Source organism: Excalfactoria chinensis, chromosome 6 (genome assembly GCF_039878825.1).
Source record: "Excalfactoria chinensis isolate bCotChi1 chromosome 6, bCotChi1.hap2, whole genome shotgun sequence".
Taxonomy (NCBI): domain Eukaryota; kingdom Metazoa; phylum Chordata; class Aves; order Galliformes; family Phasianidae; genus Excalfactoria; species Excalfactoria chinensis.
In genome coordinates, this window is record NC_092830.1 from 2,247,054 (window position 1) to 2,268,189 (window position 21,136).

At 47.1% G+C, this 21,136-nt stretch overlaps 1 protein-coding gene across 7 annotated transcripts in view; it reads right to left on the reverse strand.

Moving 5' to 3' along the window:
* The window catches only part of PRKG1 (protein kinase cGMP-dependent 1), a 369,156-nt gene that overhangs the window by 328,208 nt on the left and 19,812 nt on the right, over nt 1-21,136 (reverse strand). The window contains exon 1 of one of the 7 annotated variants that reach the window (XM_072340915.1): nt 18,485-18,502. The exons of 1 other annotated variant lie outside the window; for it this stretch is intronic. Coding sequence is in view for 1 of the 6 variants with exons in the window: in XM_072340912.1 (XP_072197013.1) it covers nt 17,663-17,973 (311 nt within the window). In the remaining 5 variants the exon portion in view is untranslated. Of the gene's footprint in view, nt 1-2,490; nt 2,509-4,128; nt 4,147-5,807; nt 5,977-12,879; nt 12,899-17,662; nt 18,354-18,484; nt 18,503-21,136 lie in introns of those variants that run through there. 5 more of the 7 variants (XM_072340912.1, XM_072340914.1, XM_072340913.1 and 2 more) reach the window with 5 other exon arrangements.

The following is a 21,136-nucleotide window of genomic DNA, read 5'->3' on the forward strand; positions in this document are numbered from 1 at the left end:
TATGAGGACTGGAGCTAAATGGCCACTAAAACAGTTTCCCAAAGTTTATTAGCATATTTTGAGGTCCGCATGGCTTCACGGTGATAAATGAACGCTTAGAGAGAGAACTGCATTCAGATGCCCCGGAGAAGAAAGTCACATATAGCTGCTGCAGAGATGGACTTCACCCTGGTGGAAAAAGCAGGAAATCTGCCAAGTGGATGATAACCTAATTTAAATAGATGCAGAAATCCAATTAGAGATCCTCTGAGCAGAGACAGCTCGCTCTCGTCTCTTGGATTAGAGGCTACAAACACATTGCAAGCTTTTCTAAATGTGCTGTTGTCCAGGCAAAATGAATGTGCCCTGCAAAAACACTTTGCTCCTCCTCAGCAGAAGAGCATCAGCAGGGAAAGATATCACGACAGTGCAAATATACAGCTGTAGATTTAGCATGGGCCTTCACAGAAAATGTGATTTATGAAATAAAGGCGACAGATTTAACGCCAGTTACTGATTCACCTAACAGTTCTGATGGATGGCACCATCTACGTTGTTTCGCTGCTTCTGCTTTTCTGCTGCCTGGCAAAGACCCTGGCTTAAAGAATATAGGTGTTCAGGAGCAGAATGCAGACAAGAACTTGGAGCCTTAGTCCTTCAATAAATATCTCTAGGAACTGAAGAAGTATTTCTTCCTTTGTTAAGGGTCAGTAGAAGGACTGACGTTAGCAGCCATGCTTGCAGAGACAAATACTGGAAGGAAGTATGGGATTACCTAAATAGCATCTTCAGCTAGGAGCCAAGGAGCAGGCTGCAGGGATTTAGAGGCGAGCGCTGCCACTGGATCAGCTCTCAGAAAGGTCGCTTTGGGGACACAGCAGCCCTGAGCGGAGCTATGGGAGCACCATCATGAGGGCTCTGTCTAGTCTACTAATAAACCAGATTACATTCTGACAAGCACCTTTTGGCAGATGATATGAACTCTAAGGAACCGAGTCATATAACTTTATAACATCTAAATGGAGACAGAACAGCAGCAGGAAACTCATACGCTGCCTACAGAAAAGCAGTGAGGCTGGGGATCATACCAGGAGCCAACCACCAGCAGTCTCTCTCTATTCAAAGTCAGATCAGGGACAAATGGTCACATTCAAAGTACTACCTTCTAATCAGTATTTCCACTGTGTTGAGTACCAACCATCCCTCTGACTGAGCTTTGAAGAACATCCTGACAGCAGCAATCTTTCCTCAAACTTATTTTAGGAAGTCTACCAAGAGTGCAGCCCCCATTAAGTCCCAGATTGCCTACTGAAGGATAACCCATACAGATGCAGGAAATTCAGATAAATCCCCCTATTTCACAATTATACTATTCAGGGATAAACTCAACAGATATTTCCAACTCCACCCCATCCAACCAAGAGTAAATGCAAGTCAGAAAGAAGTTAAAATAATTGTTTTGAAGAGCAATCGTACAAAAAAATTGACATCAGAAGGGTACCAAGTTTAAAGGGAAGGCAAGGAAAAGATGGATCGATTTCAAGGACTCTAGGAAATGGCTCTCCTTTGATCAAAATAACTGCCCTCCAGAGGATTTGAATGTTTCCAGGCACTTTGGCCTGAAAGTACACTGTCAAGGGAAACATCCTATTTCTTGTAAAGAAGAGGATATTTTTGCACTAGCAGCACACTGGTAACCTCACATTTTACGGCACCACTTGCCCTCAGGGAACGCTAACAGGAACGGACACATGCAAAAGGAGGCGGCAACATAAACGTGTACTGCCAAGGTAAGGCCAAGGAACAGCATGCTCACCTGGGACTTCATCCCTCTGAGTGAGTTTTGATGATTACAGTGTATGGCACCCTCCCCTACAAGCAACTGTAACCTACTGGCATTACAGCCTAGCAGAAGAGCAAGCCATAATCACAGCATGAGAAACACTGAGGTGCTCCCAAAGGAAAGCTCTGCTCTTTACAAGCAGGACCTCTTCAACAGGAAATAACAGCACTGCCAGTTTCTGGAGTATAGCCTACAACATGCATTAAGTAGATTGTTATTCTGCCTCCTCCAGAGCCAAGAAAGCAATCCCTTTAATAAGACAGGAATGCTCAAGATTCATTCTGTTGAGATAGGAGCAATGGGAGACATACATATTTGTCATTTGATGGGCTCAGCACAAAGCAACAAGGCTCCGCTCTCAAAGGCAGGGTGCATGAAATGTAGCTGGAGCTTGTTGCTGTCACAACAGGGGGTGAGGAATTCCCTTTCAAGCACTGCAGATGCAGACCGGGGGAACACAGATGGGATGACAATAATGCAAGCACAACAGTAAAAAGGACAGATGCATGCTGATGTGCTGATAGGTAAACAAAGAGCAACAAGAATCACACAAGAGGAAATACCAAAATACCTGAATCCCACTCAGAGGAATGCAAGACAGCTCCAACAGCTGCAGGAAAGATTATCTTTTTAATCCTCAAGCAGCAGACCCTGAAAAACCAACTCACCGTGACAAATGATGTCCCGCATCTAGGATTTGTTATATCAGATGAAATCCTAAGGAAGATGCTACTTGGCCATCGGTATCCCATAATTCAGCATCAAGTGCTAACAATATCTCAGCGTTCACTGTTTCTCCCAAAATACTTACAAAGTATGACACATAGGAGATGGATGGGTTTATCGTGCACCAATTTCAGAGCACCCACTGCAACATATGTTATAGCTGTGGGCAGTTATCAATGGCCCTGCTGCCTGTAATTTATAATGAAGAAGCGCTGCAGGTCTGCTGCCAAGGTCTTTAAGTGCAGACCATCTGGAAGGCTCTAAAGGGAGGGGAGAAATGCCTCAAAATAGCGAAAAGACAGAAAAAGTAAGCCAGAAAAGAGCACACAATCAAGTGACACTTATCTGCACCATGTGAACAGAAAAGTAATTTGCTCACATGCCTACTGTGCGTCATGCTTATTTTGTTTTCCTTGCATTACTATCCTGTATTTACTCTCCTCTTTCCCAGCACCTTTATGTCTTAGCACCCTCCTACACCACCTTCAAAACCAAAAATGCCTGATCCAAGCACAACTTTGGGTTGTCCTTCTTTCTCTTCCGAGTACCTTACTTGACATTCCCACTGCATCATGGTCTCCTTTTCTCTACCCTTTCACCACTCAGCTCCTTCACTGGGCATGAGGAAACCAGAGCTTGCAACAGGATAGGAGCCTTGAGCCTTGTGCCAGGAGACAAAGGTCTGTAGGAAGACTCGGCCAGCTTATAAACAGAGCTGGGCAAGACAGGAGGTACCTTAGGGCTCAGTGTGCAAGAGCTACAAGTAGGAGCTAACTCACACTAGGTTCGGTGGGAAAAGGGGGAGGGGGAAACCCACACACAAAGTGGAACAGTAAATAAGCATACCACAAAGAGTTGGTGAGAGTGGTTCTCCCACATGCAGCTCTCTAGGGAAACAGTTAGCTTCCTCTGTCCCAAATATTTTACAGAATTAGGAATGCAGTTTTGTTCGCTCCTTGAAAAGCATCGCTGCAATTCTCTCACATTTCAGTTTGTTCCACAGAACGCAGGCTGCGTTTTGGAAATATTTACATGAAGGAATACACAGAGAGAGCTAACAAGAGATGGAGAGAATCTGCATGCCAAGGAGTTATTTTGGAATAGGAAACAGGAACTACTAGAGTGAGCTGAAATAATTCAAAAGACTTTAACCCTGATAGACCTAAAGAGCATTACTTACAAGGCATTTAACTGTTTTAAAGACATTCAGACAGTTCTTTGCCTCAAAGTCAAAAGAAAATGCAAGTCCTCAGAATACACATAAATGCAACAGATATTCAAGAGCAGAAAGATCAGCCCAAGTGAACCTTAAACCAATGAGCCAAGGAAGTAACTGACACAAGCTCCTGGGAAAAAAACCTTCCCCCTGTAGCGAGTTTATGGAACAAAAATATACAAGCCTTTCAAGTGAACGAGCAAACAGCAGAACTTGCACTTGTTGGGTTTTTACCCTCAACCTAAATTCAGCTAAATTAGCTGAATTAGCTCTGCTAGCAAACAGCAACAGCAGCTGGAGGTAAAAGACAGCTCTGTGACAATAACAAAATCAGCAGCTGATCTCTACACACTCCGTTGCTTACCTGTCTACAGAACTGCACTTGAAAGCTTGCCTTCGGAACGAGTTCCAAATGTTCTTTAGTCTTGAAGGACTTCAGCTTATTTGCCCTACCCCACGCAGTGTGCAGGCTACCCACGGGGTCGTGCAGGATTCACCTATTCTAAATGAAATTCCTTTGCTCATCTAACATCTTTAAGCTGACTTTGCCGCAGTACACAAACAGCTCTTTGGAAATGCAGTTTAGTTTTACCTGCATTCCTGTGAGGCAGATTCACTCCAGAAGCAAAAATCTTTGCAGTTTCTCCATGATGAAACACTGAGAACAGCTACCCACACCTTGCAATTGAAGTAACTACTCAGTTTTGTCTACTTGCTCAATTCTAAACATTAATTACAATAACAGAATTATCAGTCACTTGCTCATCTTTAAACCTAAAGACAAAAGCTCTCTAAAGCACTATTTGTAATGTCCCTAAACTGATGCTAAACACATTACTAAGACTTGGCTTCCCCCATTCTTTTTCTCTACAGCACATGATTTTAGCTGCCAGTGGCATCAACATTACAAGGTACCCAACATATATTTCTTCCCTTCCGTACCATAACTCACAGAAGTCAGCTAAAAACAAAGGCAAGAGGCCTTACAAACAGGATAGTCTTCACCTGTCAGTTTTATGTATACAAATCTGTTGGTTTTTGGCAGTGATCTGAGAGCTGGCATGCACTGTGCTGTTCTGTCCAATTTCCACTTGCACAACCTGCCGTTAAAGTCAAGGAATAAAATATAACAAGTCTTATGTATGGTGAAGAGTAAATCCGCATGCTACTTTCTTTTATCGCAAGGGGGGATATGATGCTGTTCTATTTATAAAGGTCAAGTAAATTGGTGCAGTCTGTGGAGCGCTAATGCCTCTGTATTATTAAAAAGGAATTATTTAGACAGCCCCTTTCAGAGAGAGAGAAATCTCAGACTAATATTTGTCCCTCCAATCTGAGCTGACGTGTGCACACAGTTTTGTGTACACTGAGTAGAACATGACAATGAATGTTTATTTGTTCTTCGTTTGAATTATGACAACTGTTATATTTGAAACAGTCCATAACATTTTAACAGGTTGTTTGGATAAGCCACAGCTATAAATCCTGATCAGCTGTCAAGCAAGGAAAAACCTCTGTATTACCTTTTGGCAAGAAAATAAACTACTGGGAAGTGAGGAAACGAGGCTATGAGGAAGTAAAGTGCTTATCAGTTTGCTTAACCCGGGTCCCCAGCACAAACCAGTTGCCGTCTGCCATCTTCCTGTAAAGGAACGATACCCAACCATAAACACATCCATACAAACCACTGAGGATGTCACACAACTATCCAACAAGGCACTTTCCTCAGATCTTCCTCATTTTTGTTCAAAGCAGTGAGGAGCTTTTTTTTCATCTCTGAATCACAATTTCAAATTAAACAGTTTTGACAATCACGTTGATGATTATGCCACAGCAGAAATGCATAGCACAAGACCACTATAATTACACAGCTAATTGCACCTATGGAGATGCTAACACTGCAAAAAGCCCCCACAAGACTTCAGGAAAGGCAGCAAATGCACGAGGGAACGATGAAATCCTATCTATCTAAACAAATCCAATAACAGCACTTACAGTTAAATGCTGTGACTTGCTGCAAACCCATAACAAGAAATTCCTCACCTGACCCAGGCTGGGGAACTGAATTTCTAGTGATGTTTTGTCCTCAATATTCTCCTACCATGGCCTCTGAGGTCCAGTGAATGCTGAGTGCTGCAAGACAGCATTGAGGAACAACAGTGCAATCCAAAACTTAGCTGCTGTCTCCCTGATATCTCCCTGAGCTTCAGTTTTATGGTTGTCATATTCCTTCCCCGAACAGCTCAGAGAAGTCTGCAGAGTCAGGAGGGGTTGAGGAGAACAAAGAAGCGCCAGACGGAATTAGGATCCACAGGTGCTCTCATTTCATGTTCTGGTCAGATCCACTCAGCACACACAGCTGGAAGTTAAGCAGCAGAAACCCCAAACAACAGCTATACCTTGCAAGAATTCAGCTGGGCTCCACGTAGCCTTCAGGTTTAGCTATGGGGAGAATACACAGACCAAACTGAATTTTAGCTACTGAGAACTGTCAGCAGTTCACACACCTGGGACATCTCCAACAGCAAGAAGACATATTTTCAATATTGTTGTGCAATATACTCCCTGGTTAATAAGAAAAGAAAATGATAAACCGCTCGTCAACCTACACTTGCACTCAGTTCTGTTATTTTGGTGGAAACATGGGGAAAGTTCATCCTCCTGTGCAAATGAACACCCAATAAAGGAGAGCACAGGCATTTTAAGTGACCCTTCTTTGTGTAAGGCTCTGCCTTGTCATTTGCTATTTAATTAGCTATGAAACCTAACTTCTAATCACCAAGTGTTAATGCTTATGAAGGAATTAGAGTTAACATACTCTCTGGGATATAAAAATCAGGAATTTACAAAGGCTTGTTAATCAGCATGGAAAGCCAGACAGAACAAAGCCTGCATAGTGGTGGGCAGACAGGAGCTCCTGCAGCTTCTTCCCATGCAGGTGTGACATCTGGTGCCTCACCTCTAATCCTAGATACATCATGAGGCAAAAACGTATGGACAGATTAGTAGGTCTGGATCAAGCAGGTGACAGAGGACAGTTTAGGGGGGTCTTGTTTTAAGCATCAACTGTGCTGAAACTACAAGATGCCACAAATGCAGCACTCACAGGGGAATGAGGAAAGAGCAGAGTGGATGGACACAGGGGATGTACGCCTAAGAGCTTGCCTTTTTTTACTTTCAGCTGTAACAGATGTCCTCTCTCTGCTGCTCACAATTATTCTTTTTGCAGGGAACAGAAGCCACGAACAGCCAAGACATTTGCAGACAGTATAAAAAGCGGTTTTGGGGGTGTGAGGGGGAGGGTCAAAAGCAGAAATCTGTTTGTTTGGCACCTAAATATAGCCCACTTAACTCAGCAAACATTTTTTTTCTCTACTATGTGCTATTTTCTCTGTATTTAGATTCTGTAAGGAGCCAGCTTAGCATCACCATTTTATTATACTCTCAGATGGAGAATTTGCTTCTGTTCCTTGAAACAAATTTCTACCATAAGTGACCATGGTCACCCATCCAAGCCTTGGGTGCAAAAAGGCAGCTTTCAGCTGAAGCTCCAGCAGCACGATGGGCTCTTAGCCCTACCCAAAGGCATTCTGCTCAGACCTTCCTGCCTGGGAACCCAGCCTCTGACAATCCAATCAAACACATCACAAGGCGACCATTCAAGACCTCCAGTCGACTGCTCCGTTTCATTCAGCACAACACACGTGCCAATACAAGGCAGGTTTAGACAGACTGCATTCAGAACTGGGGCTGCTTCTAAGAAAAGTCTCTTTGGATAGTAAATAAAACTTCTTCAGGTTTCAGTGTTTTGAGATTGCTGGTTAAAAAGCATGAGACCCTCCAGATGTTTTTTTTCCAATGGAATCACGCACCCGTGCACCTGCAGGATGTGGAGAACTTTTCTTGCAACAAAAACTACCACACCGTAGAGTTAGGCCAATGCAGAATATTTTCTATCCATTATCACTGCAACCAGTTTTTGCTTGCTGACGTTCAGCCATAGAGGCAAATCTCTGTCAATGCAGCAACTGATTTACCTTTTTAGTTGAGTGCCAAAGCACAAACAGACAAGTCATTTCACTTCTCAGAAACCCTCACAGATACTTTTTGAAAAGCACAGGCAACAAGCAACAAAGGGCAGTTTTTTACTCGTAAATAAAACCATACTCTACAGTTTTTTTCCAATGCTTTCACACTAATTTGCTGAGGTAGCTGCCCTTTATTCTCAATATATGTACTGCAGAAAAGTGCACTTGAGTCTACAAAGCAAGCCAGGGAAAATGGTATCAAGGTATTCAATGTCCGTGGCTGTGCAATCCCAGGATCACCAACACAAGCAGATTAAAAAAACCAAGTCTTTTAGGTCTTCCAAAAAATGTGCAAAGTGCTGGAAGGTTGAAAGCAAGCAGATGACATTGGTGCAAGGAAGCAAACCTGTACAGGAGCATAAGTAAGACAGGCACTACACTGTTCTTTCCCCTGTAGGCCCTACTCAGGAACTAGCATCTGAGCCTTATCAAGGTCTCCAATACACATAAAAACTTGAATACCTGTAAAGACCCTATCTTCCCTGTTCAAGCACGCACATTTCACACAGTTGTTTCAGCCACCACTAGGACACCTGCTTTTTACTTCAATGCAAAAGTCTTAACTTCCACCTACCCTTCCACATCCTACCCAAATTGGACATCAGTTCATGACGTCTTATACTTCTTACATATTCATAAACTTTGTACTGATTTAACAAAGCTGCCACAATGCTCTGCAAGATTATTTGACTGTAATTCAACAGCTGCCTTCCTTAATACTGGCCTTACAGACCAAATTTTTGCAGCCATTAAGTCCAGTGAGTTTAAGAAATGACATGACTCTCATTTATAACATTTTGTCCATCGCAGACTGCATCAAGAGCCTCTTGCAGTGGATACAGGTTTTGGTTTTGGTTTTTAAAGAAGAAACTGGTTCATTTTGGTTAAATCTATAATAGAAAGAGTCCTTTGTAGCTTGTGGATGGAACTGCTGATCAAAACGAAGGTAAGAAATAGAGCCACCATGCTCCAGAGCTTAAGTTCCCACCTTTAAGTTGAGAGGCATGGCCTTGCATGACTGGATCTATCCAATTTCAACCAAGGCCCCCTATGTATCCATCCTCACTAAATTGCTGGGACAGCCTCGTGCTCTGTGGGGGCTTTTCCATTTGCACCTGCAAATACCAGGATACCTCAAATACCTCAGCCCAAGTTTACACACCCTCAGCAAGGCTCCGTCAGGCTAGTGGCTGATTCTTTGAGCTCTTCCTGGCTTTCCAGAAAAAAACAGTAGCAGTGGCAGATTCCCATCCCACTGTCACCATTACTGGCTCTTGTACTCCAGTGTTCAGGCTTGCCATGCTTGCAGAAAGCATCCCTTGATGGTGCATGCCCTCCTGCAGGGACATTAATAAATCTAGCTAATGAATGGAGGGAAATAAAACAGATAGTTAGCATTCCCATGGGACTCCTCTAATGAAAGACTGCTCGGTTGCAACACAATATCCACCCTGCAACAGATCCCTGCGCCACTGCCAAAAAAAAAGGCCGCATTAGCTCTTTATGCCAAGGCAAGCTGTGGCTCCGAGACACCACGTCAGAGTCAGTTAAGCAACAAAGTAAGTGAGCCGTACCACCTGTGTCTCTTCTCCAAGCAGAACTGCTGTAAAAGTTCAAATATCTTCTTGCAGAAGCAAGTCTAACTTCAAATGGTAACTACTCAATGGCTGCCTCCTCCTTTCAGAAACTGCATGCAAGGCTCTAACCAAGGGAACTTCGCATAAGATCAGGGTATCTGCCTTATTTAAGCTCCCCCAGCATACTCATTATCGTAGTATCGGAGTACATCTGTGTTGGGTATACTGCTAATAGAGAAAAGCCGTCATCTCTCCACGCTTCATTTCTCCCGTGTGCCTTGCAGATCTGCACTTCTACTGGGAAAACAGAAAGCAATCAAGTATCTGATGAGCAGGAGATGTTTTCTCCCCTTTGTGCAATTGCTCTGTTAACAAGATTTAAAAGTGCAAAGACGTGTATGGAAGAAAATATGTATGTGCACATACACACAGCTCAACTAGTTCTTAAATGCCTAGCAAGTCCAGGTAAACAGCACCATGAGAGCACTCAGCAGTGAATTATGTACAGGCATGAAGGCAGACAAACCCCATTTCTAAATGAGGCTTAGTCCATGTCTTATCTGCACACTGCCCACGAGCATGATATGACTGTTAGTCTATAGGAACTGCACAGAGGACATGTAACAACAGCTACCCTCAGCTTTACTTCAGTACTGGAGCAGCAGTTCAGCAAGCACTGCACCAAGACATATCGAGTAACAGCTGAATGACATCCTGCCATCATCCTGCATGCACTGCAACGTTTTGTCAATACAATTCAAAGCCATTGCCACTGAATGCCCTGATGCAAAGTAAACAGGTCGCTGCTTGTCTGTTTTGGTGCTGGTTTTCATGGCAGCAATGTGAGCTATCAGTCTTTTGGCTGAGCTGAGTAAGATCCAGGCACCCAACCTGATGGAATTGCTGTCTGCCCGTAACAGGAGGCCCCTGGGACATCACATCTCATCAGCCAGAAGGCACTGATTTTGTGCAAGCTGACACAACAGAAAAGCTGGATTGTCAGGAGAATCAAGCTTCCCGCGCTATCTTATGTGACAGCCACTGGAAGCTCTCTGACTGCTGATATATAGAGGAAATGAGGGAGGTTTCTTAGGGAGATGTAAAGCCTAACAGACGGGACAGCTTAGCAGAATGAAGTGCTTTGGGGCTGAGAGGGAAAAGATAAGCAGATGTCTGTAAGAAGAGGGAAAAGGGGGAAAAGAAGGAGGTGCAGAAATGAAGAAGAGATCCAGGGAAGTAACTGAGGCTAAGGCAGAAGAGGCCCTTTCCTGGGAATTGCAGTTTACCTTGCCACAGTGGGCAGAAGGGATAGAGGGGTAAAGGCAGAGAGGGCACGCTGAGAACACAAAGCCAATGTACGTGCCGCAAAGCGGACAGAGAACACCCCTGGCACACACACAGGGATTCTGAGGGAATGTGGAGTCTGACATGAAGAGAACCAATGCAACAAATTCAGCCCCCAGATCTCAACTGACAATCCTGCCCAGTTGGTTTGCATCCAGCTACCACTCAGTGCCAAAAGCTGGAAGAACTACTGACTCCTTTGCCTCCCTCAGCCCCCTTTCACTACACCTGGAAGTTCAGTTTTTCTGTCCTCACTTCTGATGAAAGAGAGAGAAGAAAACCTTGTCTTGCTTCAGCAAGTTCTTGCCGCTGCCTGCTCTGCATCTCTGTGCAGCTTCCCCAGCAGGTATCCAGCAGGCTGGCCAAAGACAACAAAAGTGAGCTGTTATCATAGCTGTCACCGAGATCACATCTGCAGCAATGAGCAAGGCGGCTCATGACTGTGTCATTCATCATGGGCCAAAACTATTCATCTATTTCATTTAATTAAAAAAAACAACAGTAAAACTACAGCAAAACATGGTAATTATCAAAAAACATCACCTCTATGTGATCAGGTTTAGCTACCACTACAAGCTTTGCTCATAACCCATTACAGAAATTTACCAATGTAAACCATACCGAAACTGCGCTGCAAACATCTGTATGTATTTGTGCACGTATTTCCAACTCAGAAAGACAATCTTCCATTTGGACTAAAGGAATTTCTCAGCTTCCTAGGGGACATGATTTTCAAAGCATATCAATAGCAATTAAGACAATTAAGGTTGTTTCAAACAAGCCTGAACTTGGAGCTGTGTGGCATTATTTGCATCACGTTTGGTTTAACTACACCACTGTTAACTTCCTGCCTATTGCCTCAACGTGCTGTTTGAGTCACGCAGCAATTGATTTCTTCTGTTTGTCAGAGATATCACCCAGCAAGAAAGTTATCTGCCTCATTTAGTCTGTGGATTACAAGAACACTTATGAATTCCCCTCACCCAGCGGATCTTTGTGTGAAGTTCACATCACACAGGTACTTTAAATAGTAAGAAGCACTGAGAGATCCCAGGGACCAACCTGCGCAGGGGGCACAGCTATGATGATAACAGTTAGTGAACTACCTGGGCATCTACAAGGCACAGTCTCCCTTCCAGACAACCCAGAGAGCCACATGAAGATTTCTCCGACTTGTTCTGATGACCCACCATCAGTAATGAAGAAAATGAGCTGGTCTGCCTGGAGAGTTTGCAGAGCCACTTCCAGCCTACAGCACAGAGCTGCTCTGTGGCTCTCCTAACGCAGTTTGTGCACTGAACAGGAAACACCTCCGACAAATATGCTCACAAGCCAAGTCAAAAAGGGGAGTTCAGAGAACAAACCACAGATCCAGATAGGAAAAATGCAGCAGTATGAGTAGGGGCCCTATTTCAGGGATATCCTACTCCAAGATCGCTACTAACAAAAAACCAAATAACCCTAACACTACTTTGTAATGTTAAAGTCTGGGAGCCCATTTTCTGCTCCGAGACCATGCACCAGTGTTCAAGTTTGGCTATATGTGCTCAGGCACTAGTTTCCAAGGAAACCAGTGACTGCATGAACATTGCAAAATGCAAGTCCTATGCTCGCTGTTTCACAAGTACGCTCTAGCTATCTCCGTGACACAAACCCTCCCAGATAGATGCTGTTCCACTGCTTCTCAGAGACCCTTAATACAATTTCAGACTTCAGGGTGTCAGCATACACAATACGTATGGAAACGATGTTCACACTTGCAACCACACCACTTTCTATATTTGTTCAGGAAAGGATAAAGGAATAATTTGAGAAAGGAGTTGTTTTAGGCTCCAGCGTAGCACACACTTCTGTGGGGTTTTTTTCCTGCTCTTTTAGATCTTCAAAACAAAAACAAGCTGCACAAAACGGCATGGACTGCTATACCCCCTGGAAATGTCAAAGCAGCAACTGAAAAACATCTACGCAGATATTCATTCTTTAGCCAGCTACAAAAGCAAGCATTCTGGCACCACAAAAAGCCCGAGTCAAGAAATACCAGCAGTGCAGGCAACAAGGAGTGTCATTTAAGACAGTAAATCAAAGCAGCTTCCTGGGAGCCCTTACCTTAAGATAAGGGGCACATTCCATGACTTCTTGGCATCCCACAGACCCCATTTCAAGCACTATAAGCAAAGAAACCGTTACGTATCAAGCCACTGTGGGATGACTTTTCGTTTGTTTGTCTGAAACCTTGTGCTGCTCCATACATTTTTGCTCACAGTCAGCACACCGATGCGGTGGGTTTCCTTGATTCATTTCTGATGTGTAGGATGCATACTGTGTTTAAGAACACAGGATGTGAAAGCACAGAACTACTTGCACAGGAAGTCTGGAGAGAAGGCATTCATGTCTGCAGCCTGGGGCAGCACTTTCTGCTGAGGTGCTTTAGAACTATCTATCACCAACACTCAGTAATACAGAGAAGAGCAAAAAAAAGCTAATTCTCTAGGAAGTGAACTTACAGATACGTATTTCAATTAAAAATAGTTTCTGTGTTAACGATAGCCTTTTGTTGGGAGCTATTAGCTTGCTTAAAGCTACTATGCTTGCCAAATAGTTTTGTTTTGCATAGAGTCACCATTAAAATTTCAAAACAGCTTCTGAACAAAAGTGATCGTGCTTTAAAAACTTGGTGTATTACGCTATGCTAAGATTAACACCCAAAAGTGGCAGCAATTCAGAGGAGCGTGCGCTGCTTACTGCTACTAAGCAAAGGTAACAGAAATGGCAGCAAAGTTTAATCCTGCCCTAGTGAAATCAGCAGACAAGCAGAAAATCACAAAGCAAATGGATGGTGTTAATACCTTATTTTTGACCCTTCCTCTGATTAAAACATCTCTGGTCATTAGTTTACATTTAGCATAAAGGTTACCTGCCTAAAGAAGCTTATTTCAGAGATGCCCCATACACTGCTTGCCGACAGAGAGAAATCTTTGTCTCCTGCCCAGTAACTAAATACAACAGTTATTTCTTACCACCGCTGGCCACCAAAGCCTCGGGAGGCTGACTCATAGTCAGAGGGAACCTATCAGCAACCTCACCGTGCAGCTTTGCAAGGCATAAAGCCTAAGGTGTGAGTCACATGAGTGCTCCTATGCATAGGAAAGCCCCATCCACCAGCAGTGGCACATTGCTGCTGCCAAACCTGGCCTGTCAAAACAGAGGAAAGCAGTATTTGACTGACTCGCATTCTGCACTGTCTTTGACATGCCACATGTAAAACTGCTGTCAGGAAGCATATAATCCTCTGCAATGGAAACTCATCCCTGCAAAGCATGAGGCTCTGCTCTCCGAGCTGCTCTGGGAGGGGAAGACAAGCAGGTGGGATGCCAGAAGAGCCAGAAGGACAGACAGCTCATGAGGCAGCTCTGCAGGGCTGTCCTGGCCCACCTCACAAGTAGGACCAGGTTGCTGGGTGGGCATCAGGCCCCACGTACCCAGAGCCAGCAGCATGATGACAGATGTCAGCTTAAGCATGAAGCAGCAGATCCAGGCACACAGATTCCTCCTCAGAACAATGTTAAACTCCTTTCAGATTGAATCAGCATTCTATCACGTAACATGTAAAAGCAATTCCAGCAGTTCATTACTTAATCATAAACGAATTTCAATTGGTCACTGGACACATCACACGGAATTCCAGTTTCAAACAGAAGAAAAATGAAAGGTTGCATCACCCTTGCCTGTTTACATCCATGGCTGCTGACAGCCTCTGCTATCTTCTGCAGCACGATAGCAAAACCCCCTTGCGACACAACTAAAGAGGCCACAAGTCCTCTCCTGATTTCACAGCTCCTGCCCTACATTGCAGGAAGCAATCACTCCGGAGCGGTTGTCTCCCTTCCAGATCACAGGCCCCTCATCAATCTCTGGTTTGAATAGTCAGATGATGTTGCAACCATCGTCTGGATTATTTTAGAAACAGGAAAGTGTGGGCTTTATGAAAAGGGGCTGCTGGTTCCTCTAGGACCATTCCTAGGTATCATTTATAAGTATCAGCAGATTATTTTATGTTCTAAATAAGAAGTGCCTTTCAAATACCTCTGGCTTTGTATTGCTAATATGACTGTTTACAAATATGCCCCTGGCCCACAGATGGACACATTCGCCTTCAAAGAACCAATTTAGTTGTTAAATTCTCTTGTACATACACTGTACTTTCCCTAAGGCTATGCAATGAAAGGCTGCTTTTGGATTTTTAAACCCAGAATTCTTTAATAGCACTCACAGACTGTTCCGCCCCCCTCCCCCCCAACAAATACTATATTATTTAATAGAGTATTAATACTATTTGGAAGATCTCCCAACTTTACATCTGAGGCATTCCGAAGTCTGTTAACTCATAAAACCAAGACTTTTTCCACCTTACTCAACAGTCCCTATAAATGATGCAGCACCTTGCCTCAGCTCAGGGAGAGCAGTGACAGAGCGCACACTGCCTCTGACAAGAGGAGAGGGAGCCCTACACATCCTTCATACTCATTCAATCTCTGCTTTGGTTTCTGTTCTGCTCATACAATCTTTTTCCTCCTGGAAGACAACATATGCTGATTACACAGCCTTCAAAAATATACATATTAAAAAAAAAGAAAGAAAAAAAGGAAAAAAAAAGGATACCACCATGAACAACGACAAAATGAAACTTCCTTTTAGAGTAAAAGTCCTGGATATTTGCTCATTTTAAGTGCAAAACAGGAAAGCAAAAAAACAAAGGTTACATGAACAGCTCAGCCGTTCCTCACTCAGAAGGTAACTCTTGGGTCTGAAGCTGTGTAAAATCTTAATTGAAATAACTGCTGATCCAAACTTTGTCTCACGGCATTACTTCAATGCTGGCAGGCTGTTAGCAGGCAGAACATATCCCGTGAGAGGTCAAAGGTGTGGAAAAACAAACAGAGCAGCAATGCGAGGAGATGGAGGGGAGATAAAGATTTGTCGCTGCATTTTTCAAGCAGAGAAAACCACCCAGACTTCTCCAGGGTCTTTACCCACTTACTGCAGCCACTTCTGGCAACCTCTGGGGTAGGAGAAATAAAAGCTACTTCAGACAACTTCTTTTCTTAGTTACCCTGCGTACAAAGACTGATAAAGGTGCCACTCCTGACGCTTGGATTAGATGACCTTAGAGGTCTTTTCCAACCTTAATGATTCCGTAAAAGGTCCGATATGTCTCACTGGTCTCATAACTCAGAAGGAATCAGCAGAATGCGTCCTTCTGCATATCTGAGTCATAAACTCTCCATGCGAACACGTGCATAGAGTTGTGAGAAAACCCATTATTTGAGTGTTAATGATCCCAATAAATTAAGCCAGGTGCAGTTCCTCAGTCTCCCAGGCACAGACACCACTAACAGCAGCTCATCTGGATTTTCATCATAAGCACCCAGTGAACGGAACATACAGCTTACTTTTCCTCTTTTACACAGGGGTAGCTTTCTTTCTTTCTTTCCATTTAGATGCTCCTACTGAAAACACTCAGCAGTGCCGTGCCCCATGGACTCAGTAAGTGGCTGAAACAACTGCCTAGACACAGCCCTAGCACTGCCTCACAGGTATCAGGCCAGGTGTGAGGCATTGAGAGCTCCTGCTCATCAAATCAAGGCTGCCTCAGCAGAGCAGTGAATACTTCCCAGAGCAATGTGCACCCCCGGGACTGCAGGCAAGACATATTTCTGCCTCAGTGATCGAGGCGTGCAGCAGCAACTTAGCTCAGAGCACTGTAAATGGCACAAGGGGACCACGCATCCAATACTGACCATGGGAGGTTAAAACCAAGCACTGCTTCAGACAGTGCGCTGCACCCCGAGTGAGGCTACAAGGAGGCATTTACTGAGCCATCAAGGTTTGCTCTGCTTAAAGCTGAAGCACTGGGAGGTTCATTTAAAACCAAAGCCCTCGGTTCAAGACTTAAAGCAGGAAAAGCACACCAGCTGACGTGGAGCTTCAGGGCAGCAGTTGGGGTCATTCCACACCGGGCTGCTCCAGAGCAAGGCCCGGTCCTGCTGCCACCCACCACCATTTCTTGGGGCTACCGAGGGGCGAACACACCCCCGTGACAGAGAAACACGTATCTATGTGGACGAGAGGTTGGTGTGCACTGTGACTGGGGAAGAGGCAGCCCCATCCGTCACTCAGCCCTATCGCCGTACGTGTCCCAAAGGCACACAGGTGTACTGGCGGCACGGAGCAGCGCCTCGCTCCGCCTCAGCTGCCCGGCACCGGGGTGGGATGCTCAGCAGCCGCCCCCTCCCCCCCCACGGCTTCCTGGGGTGTCTGGGGGCATTTTGTGGGTCTCCCACAGTTCCTCCCCGCCGCCGGGTTGAGCCGCAGCCGTTCGCCTTAAAAGGGCAAAATATCTGCGGAGAAACGGCGGCGGGAAGGGGGAGTCGGGAAGAGGGTCCCGGGGCGGCGGCGGGGCCGGCGATGGCCGCGCTTCCCTCCCTCCATCCCTCGCGGGGCGGTTGCCAGGAGACGGCGGGGCAGCGCGGGGCAGGGCAGGGCGAGGCGGCTGGTACCACCGTGCCGGGGCAGCGCGCGGCCCCGCGGAGGGCGATGCGATGGGGAGCGGCCGGAGCGCGACAGCGGCGCGGCTTCGGTGTCTTTGAGAGGAAGGGGTCCGGTGCCGCTCGGCGGCAGGAAGCGGCGCTCGCCAGGTGCCGCACGTGGCCGCGTCCCGGAGCGGGGCGCCAATAAAGAGCTGCGGTAACGATGGAAAAAAGCCCTGCGGACGGCAGCCGCCCCGGCCCCGCGCGCTGCCCGGCCCATCCCGCAGCCCCGCCGCTCGCCGAGCCCTCCGCTCGCAACTTTCCCACCGCCGCGGGAGGGCAGGCGGCCGGGCGCTGCTTACTGCGGGCTCTTGGGGTAGAAGGGGAGCGTGACGTGGCTGAGGTCCTGGATGTCGAAGGCGGTGGGCTCGGCCGAGATCGCCTGCCGCTTGGTCCGCTGCTCGCCCTGCAGGCTGCGGGCGCTCTGCTGCTGCGCCTGCCGCGTGGCGGGCCGGATCACCGAGCGGTACTTGTCCAGCTCGTTCTGCAGCTTCTGGATCAGCTCGTCCTTCTGGTCCAGCTCCAGCTCCAGCTCGTCGATCAGCGCATCCCGCTGCCGCAGCTCCTCGATCTTCTCCTGCAGCGCGTACTGTAAATCCCGCAACGTGCCCATGCTCCCGCTCAGCCCCGAGCCTCTCTCGGCAACTTTCCACCGGGAGCCAGCCGGCGTTCGGCCCAACTTCCCCGCGCCCCTCCGGCCCGGGGCCCCTCGGCCGGTTCCCCCCCCCCCCCCCCGGCGGCCCCGGAGCCGGCTGGCGCGGGGCGCTCCCGATCCGCCTGCGCCCGGCGAGGCTGCGAGGCGGCGGGAGGCAGCTCGCACGCGCTGGCGGGCGGGCGGCGGGGCGGAGGGAGGCGGCGGGCGGGCGGGCAGGGGCGAGCGCGCTGAGGCAGTGCCGCCTGACGGGGCCGGGGGGCAGCTCCGGGGGCTGCGGGGGGAGCCCCCGCCGGGCCCCCCCCTCCCCGGCCTCCGCTGGCAGGGGGAGGCCGCCCGGAGAGCCCGGCCCCGGGGCGGCAGCGGCTGGGCGGGTCCCCGCCTCGCGGCGGGCGCTCACCTCTAACCGAGCGTTCGGCTGACGCTGAGCCCTCCCCTCCGGCCCCGCCGCCGTACTTTTCTTTATTAATACCTGGTGAATCGGGGCTTTCTGCTCCCGGTGGCACGGCTCCCGCTCAGCCGCAGCAAAATCCCGGCTGTTTCAATGGGGATACCGGCCAAGCGGCTGTGCTGGAACAAGCCCGGTCGGTGGGGCGTGTGAGGCTCCGTGCACTAAAACAAGTTGGAGTCAGGGCAGTGGGTTCCGCGTAGCCCCACCGCTTCCACAAAGCTGACTTCTGCCGTCCCAAACCCACCAGGGTTTATTCAACAGCGAGGCACCGCTGCGCTCCAGGGCTCTGCCCGTGCCGTGCTGTTTATGGGGCTGTGACACAAAAACAACAAATCGAAGAGCCACGTTGGCTCCAAATGGCTCCGTTGCATGGAAGGAGCGGAGCTGGGCACCGCGACAGCACAGTTCTTAACCCCCAGGCCTGGACAAGGAACGGCAGCTGCTCCACGTTCAGCACTGCTGTTTGAAAGGGCCTGGGCTCTACTGAAACCTGGAGCGGGGCTCTGCAGGTTTGCCAACATACTCGGTACCTCCTGCCTTTTGCAAGATGCACGTGCAAAAAGAAATGTTAAAAAGGTTATGCAAAAATGCTTCTTCTTGGCACTCCTGTGCCAGGCACAAAAGCAAATTTCCCTGTCTGTTTTCATGGGTCGCCACCCCACTTTAAGTTCAGGCAGTGCTTTCTGTACAGCCCCTCCATTGCAGCCTTCTGTAACTCCCAGGGAACAAAAGTACCAACTATCTTCTGAACGTTTCCATTTATAAATATGACTGGTGTTAAATAGATGCACATGTGCTGCCTGCAAACTAGAAGTCAATGATAAACAAGAATAACGTAATAGCATCGAGCCAGTGTGCTTATAGTCTTGCTGTTTTCCTTCCCCCAGATGCGATTTGGCCCCGTGGACCAGGAAGATGTGATACAGTTTGCTGAAGCCCACCAGGCTCCCAGAGAACAACAGCCCTAGGGGAAACTTGTGCATAATTTCTCAATGACAAGCAGCAAAGCCACACTGCTCAGTTATTACTGGAGGTGCACAGCCTGCAACTGAGACAACATTACAGAGATAAGAAAGGATGCAGAGGAAAAACATGAGAAATTATGAGAAATAAAGCTGGCAAGGAATTTAAGTATACGTGAAGGAAATCTTTGTTTACAGGTGGAAGACAAGTTTGCATAAGGCCTAGAGGAAAGACTAGGGCTCAATTTCAGATCTGTGCCTATAACCAGTAAACTCGTGGCTGGTCTTCCCTGGTTGCCAGAGGCTGAAGCACCCTAAAGACCTTCTCAAGCTGCCAGCTGAGCTCTGCTACCCCAAGGCAGCAGCAGGTTGCCTGTTTTTGGCAAGGAACCCCTCGGGTAGGTGCTACCACCCCCCTCCAATAAAAATAAATGTTCCTGTCCCAGTGCTCCCAACTCCATGTTCCCATCAAAAAATCTTTGGCTCTCCAAGCAGCTGCTTTGTCTTCCTGAGCCCCTGAATGGAAAGAAATGGCTTTGCAGAGAAGAATGGCAGGAATGCACTGACTGGCTCAGCTGCAGGAGAATGGGATGAGGCTGCATGCAGTTTGTTAAGGGAGCAACCATCATCCTAAAAGCATATTTCTACCCAGCCGTTGCAGTGCTGTTTTGCCTTGCCCAAAGAAGCAAAAACAAATAGAGCATCTGCAGTCTACCTGTCCCAAAACACTCCAGCATGGCTCACAGGCAGCCCCACAAAACACAGCCGTGCCATCCATGCCTCTCCCCAGAACAGCACTGATGCACTCACATTAATTCCCTTCTGCACAACTCCTGAGTTTTAATAGCTTTCACTTTCAAGGATCATCTGCCACCAAATGTACCCACTCAGCTGCCATTTTCCAAGCAAAAAAGCTCCCCACTCTGCAAGCACGTCCCAGGGTTCACTATGGCAGGCTCAAGTAGCATGCAGGATGGCTAGCAGGCAAACGTCATCTCACTACTGTGGCCAGGGCAGTGCATAAGGAGAAGCTGAAACTGAGCACATACATAGATCTCTTTTTCCTCCTAGAAGACTACTTGTTTTTTTCTCCAAACCATTCCTTTCTCCCTTTCATAAGGATCCAAAGGAGTGGTTCAGCCTGCAGAAGAAAGAAGAACCACTTGCGTTTTATGATCTTGGCCAGGACTTTGGGCAGGTATGGGAAGCAAGACCCATGGAAAAGAGGTGAATGCATTCCCTGTGCTTAACACCTTTCTGATGTGAAGAAGCCAAAATATAAGATGACCTAGAAGAGAGCAGCACACATATGCAAAACACATGCATAAAACTCACGTGTTGGGCAGCCAAGGTTATAATCTCCCTTATATTTAGAGTGAGGAGAGGGATGGCGTTCAACAGCAATGGGTACAGCTCCATCTGTGAGCAAGCTCCTCCTTTTTACCTCCCCGCGCTGCCAGGACAGTTGGCCATTCTTTTCACTTTTTGCCTCAAACAAGTTGCCTGCAGCACCTCCTTCTGGTGCCATTGTGTCCTGCAGATTTGAAGGGCAGGGCTGGGAAATAGTTCAGCCCCAAAGGATGATGATGAAGTTGGACCTAGCATATCAAAGCAGCCTTGCTAGGGCTATGGAGCAGGAATTGGCAGCATTTGGAAAGTATTTCAGCCCCACTTCTCTCCAAAAATAAGCCCTGCTTTCTCCCGGTATTGG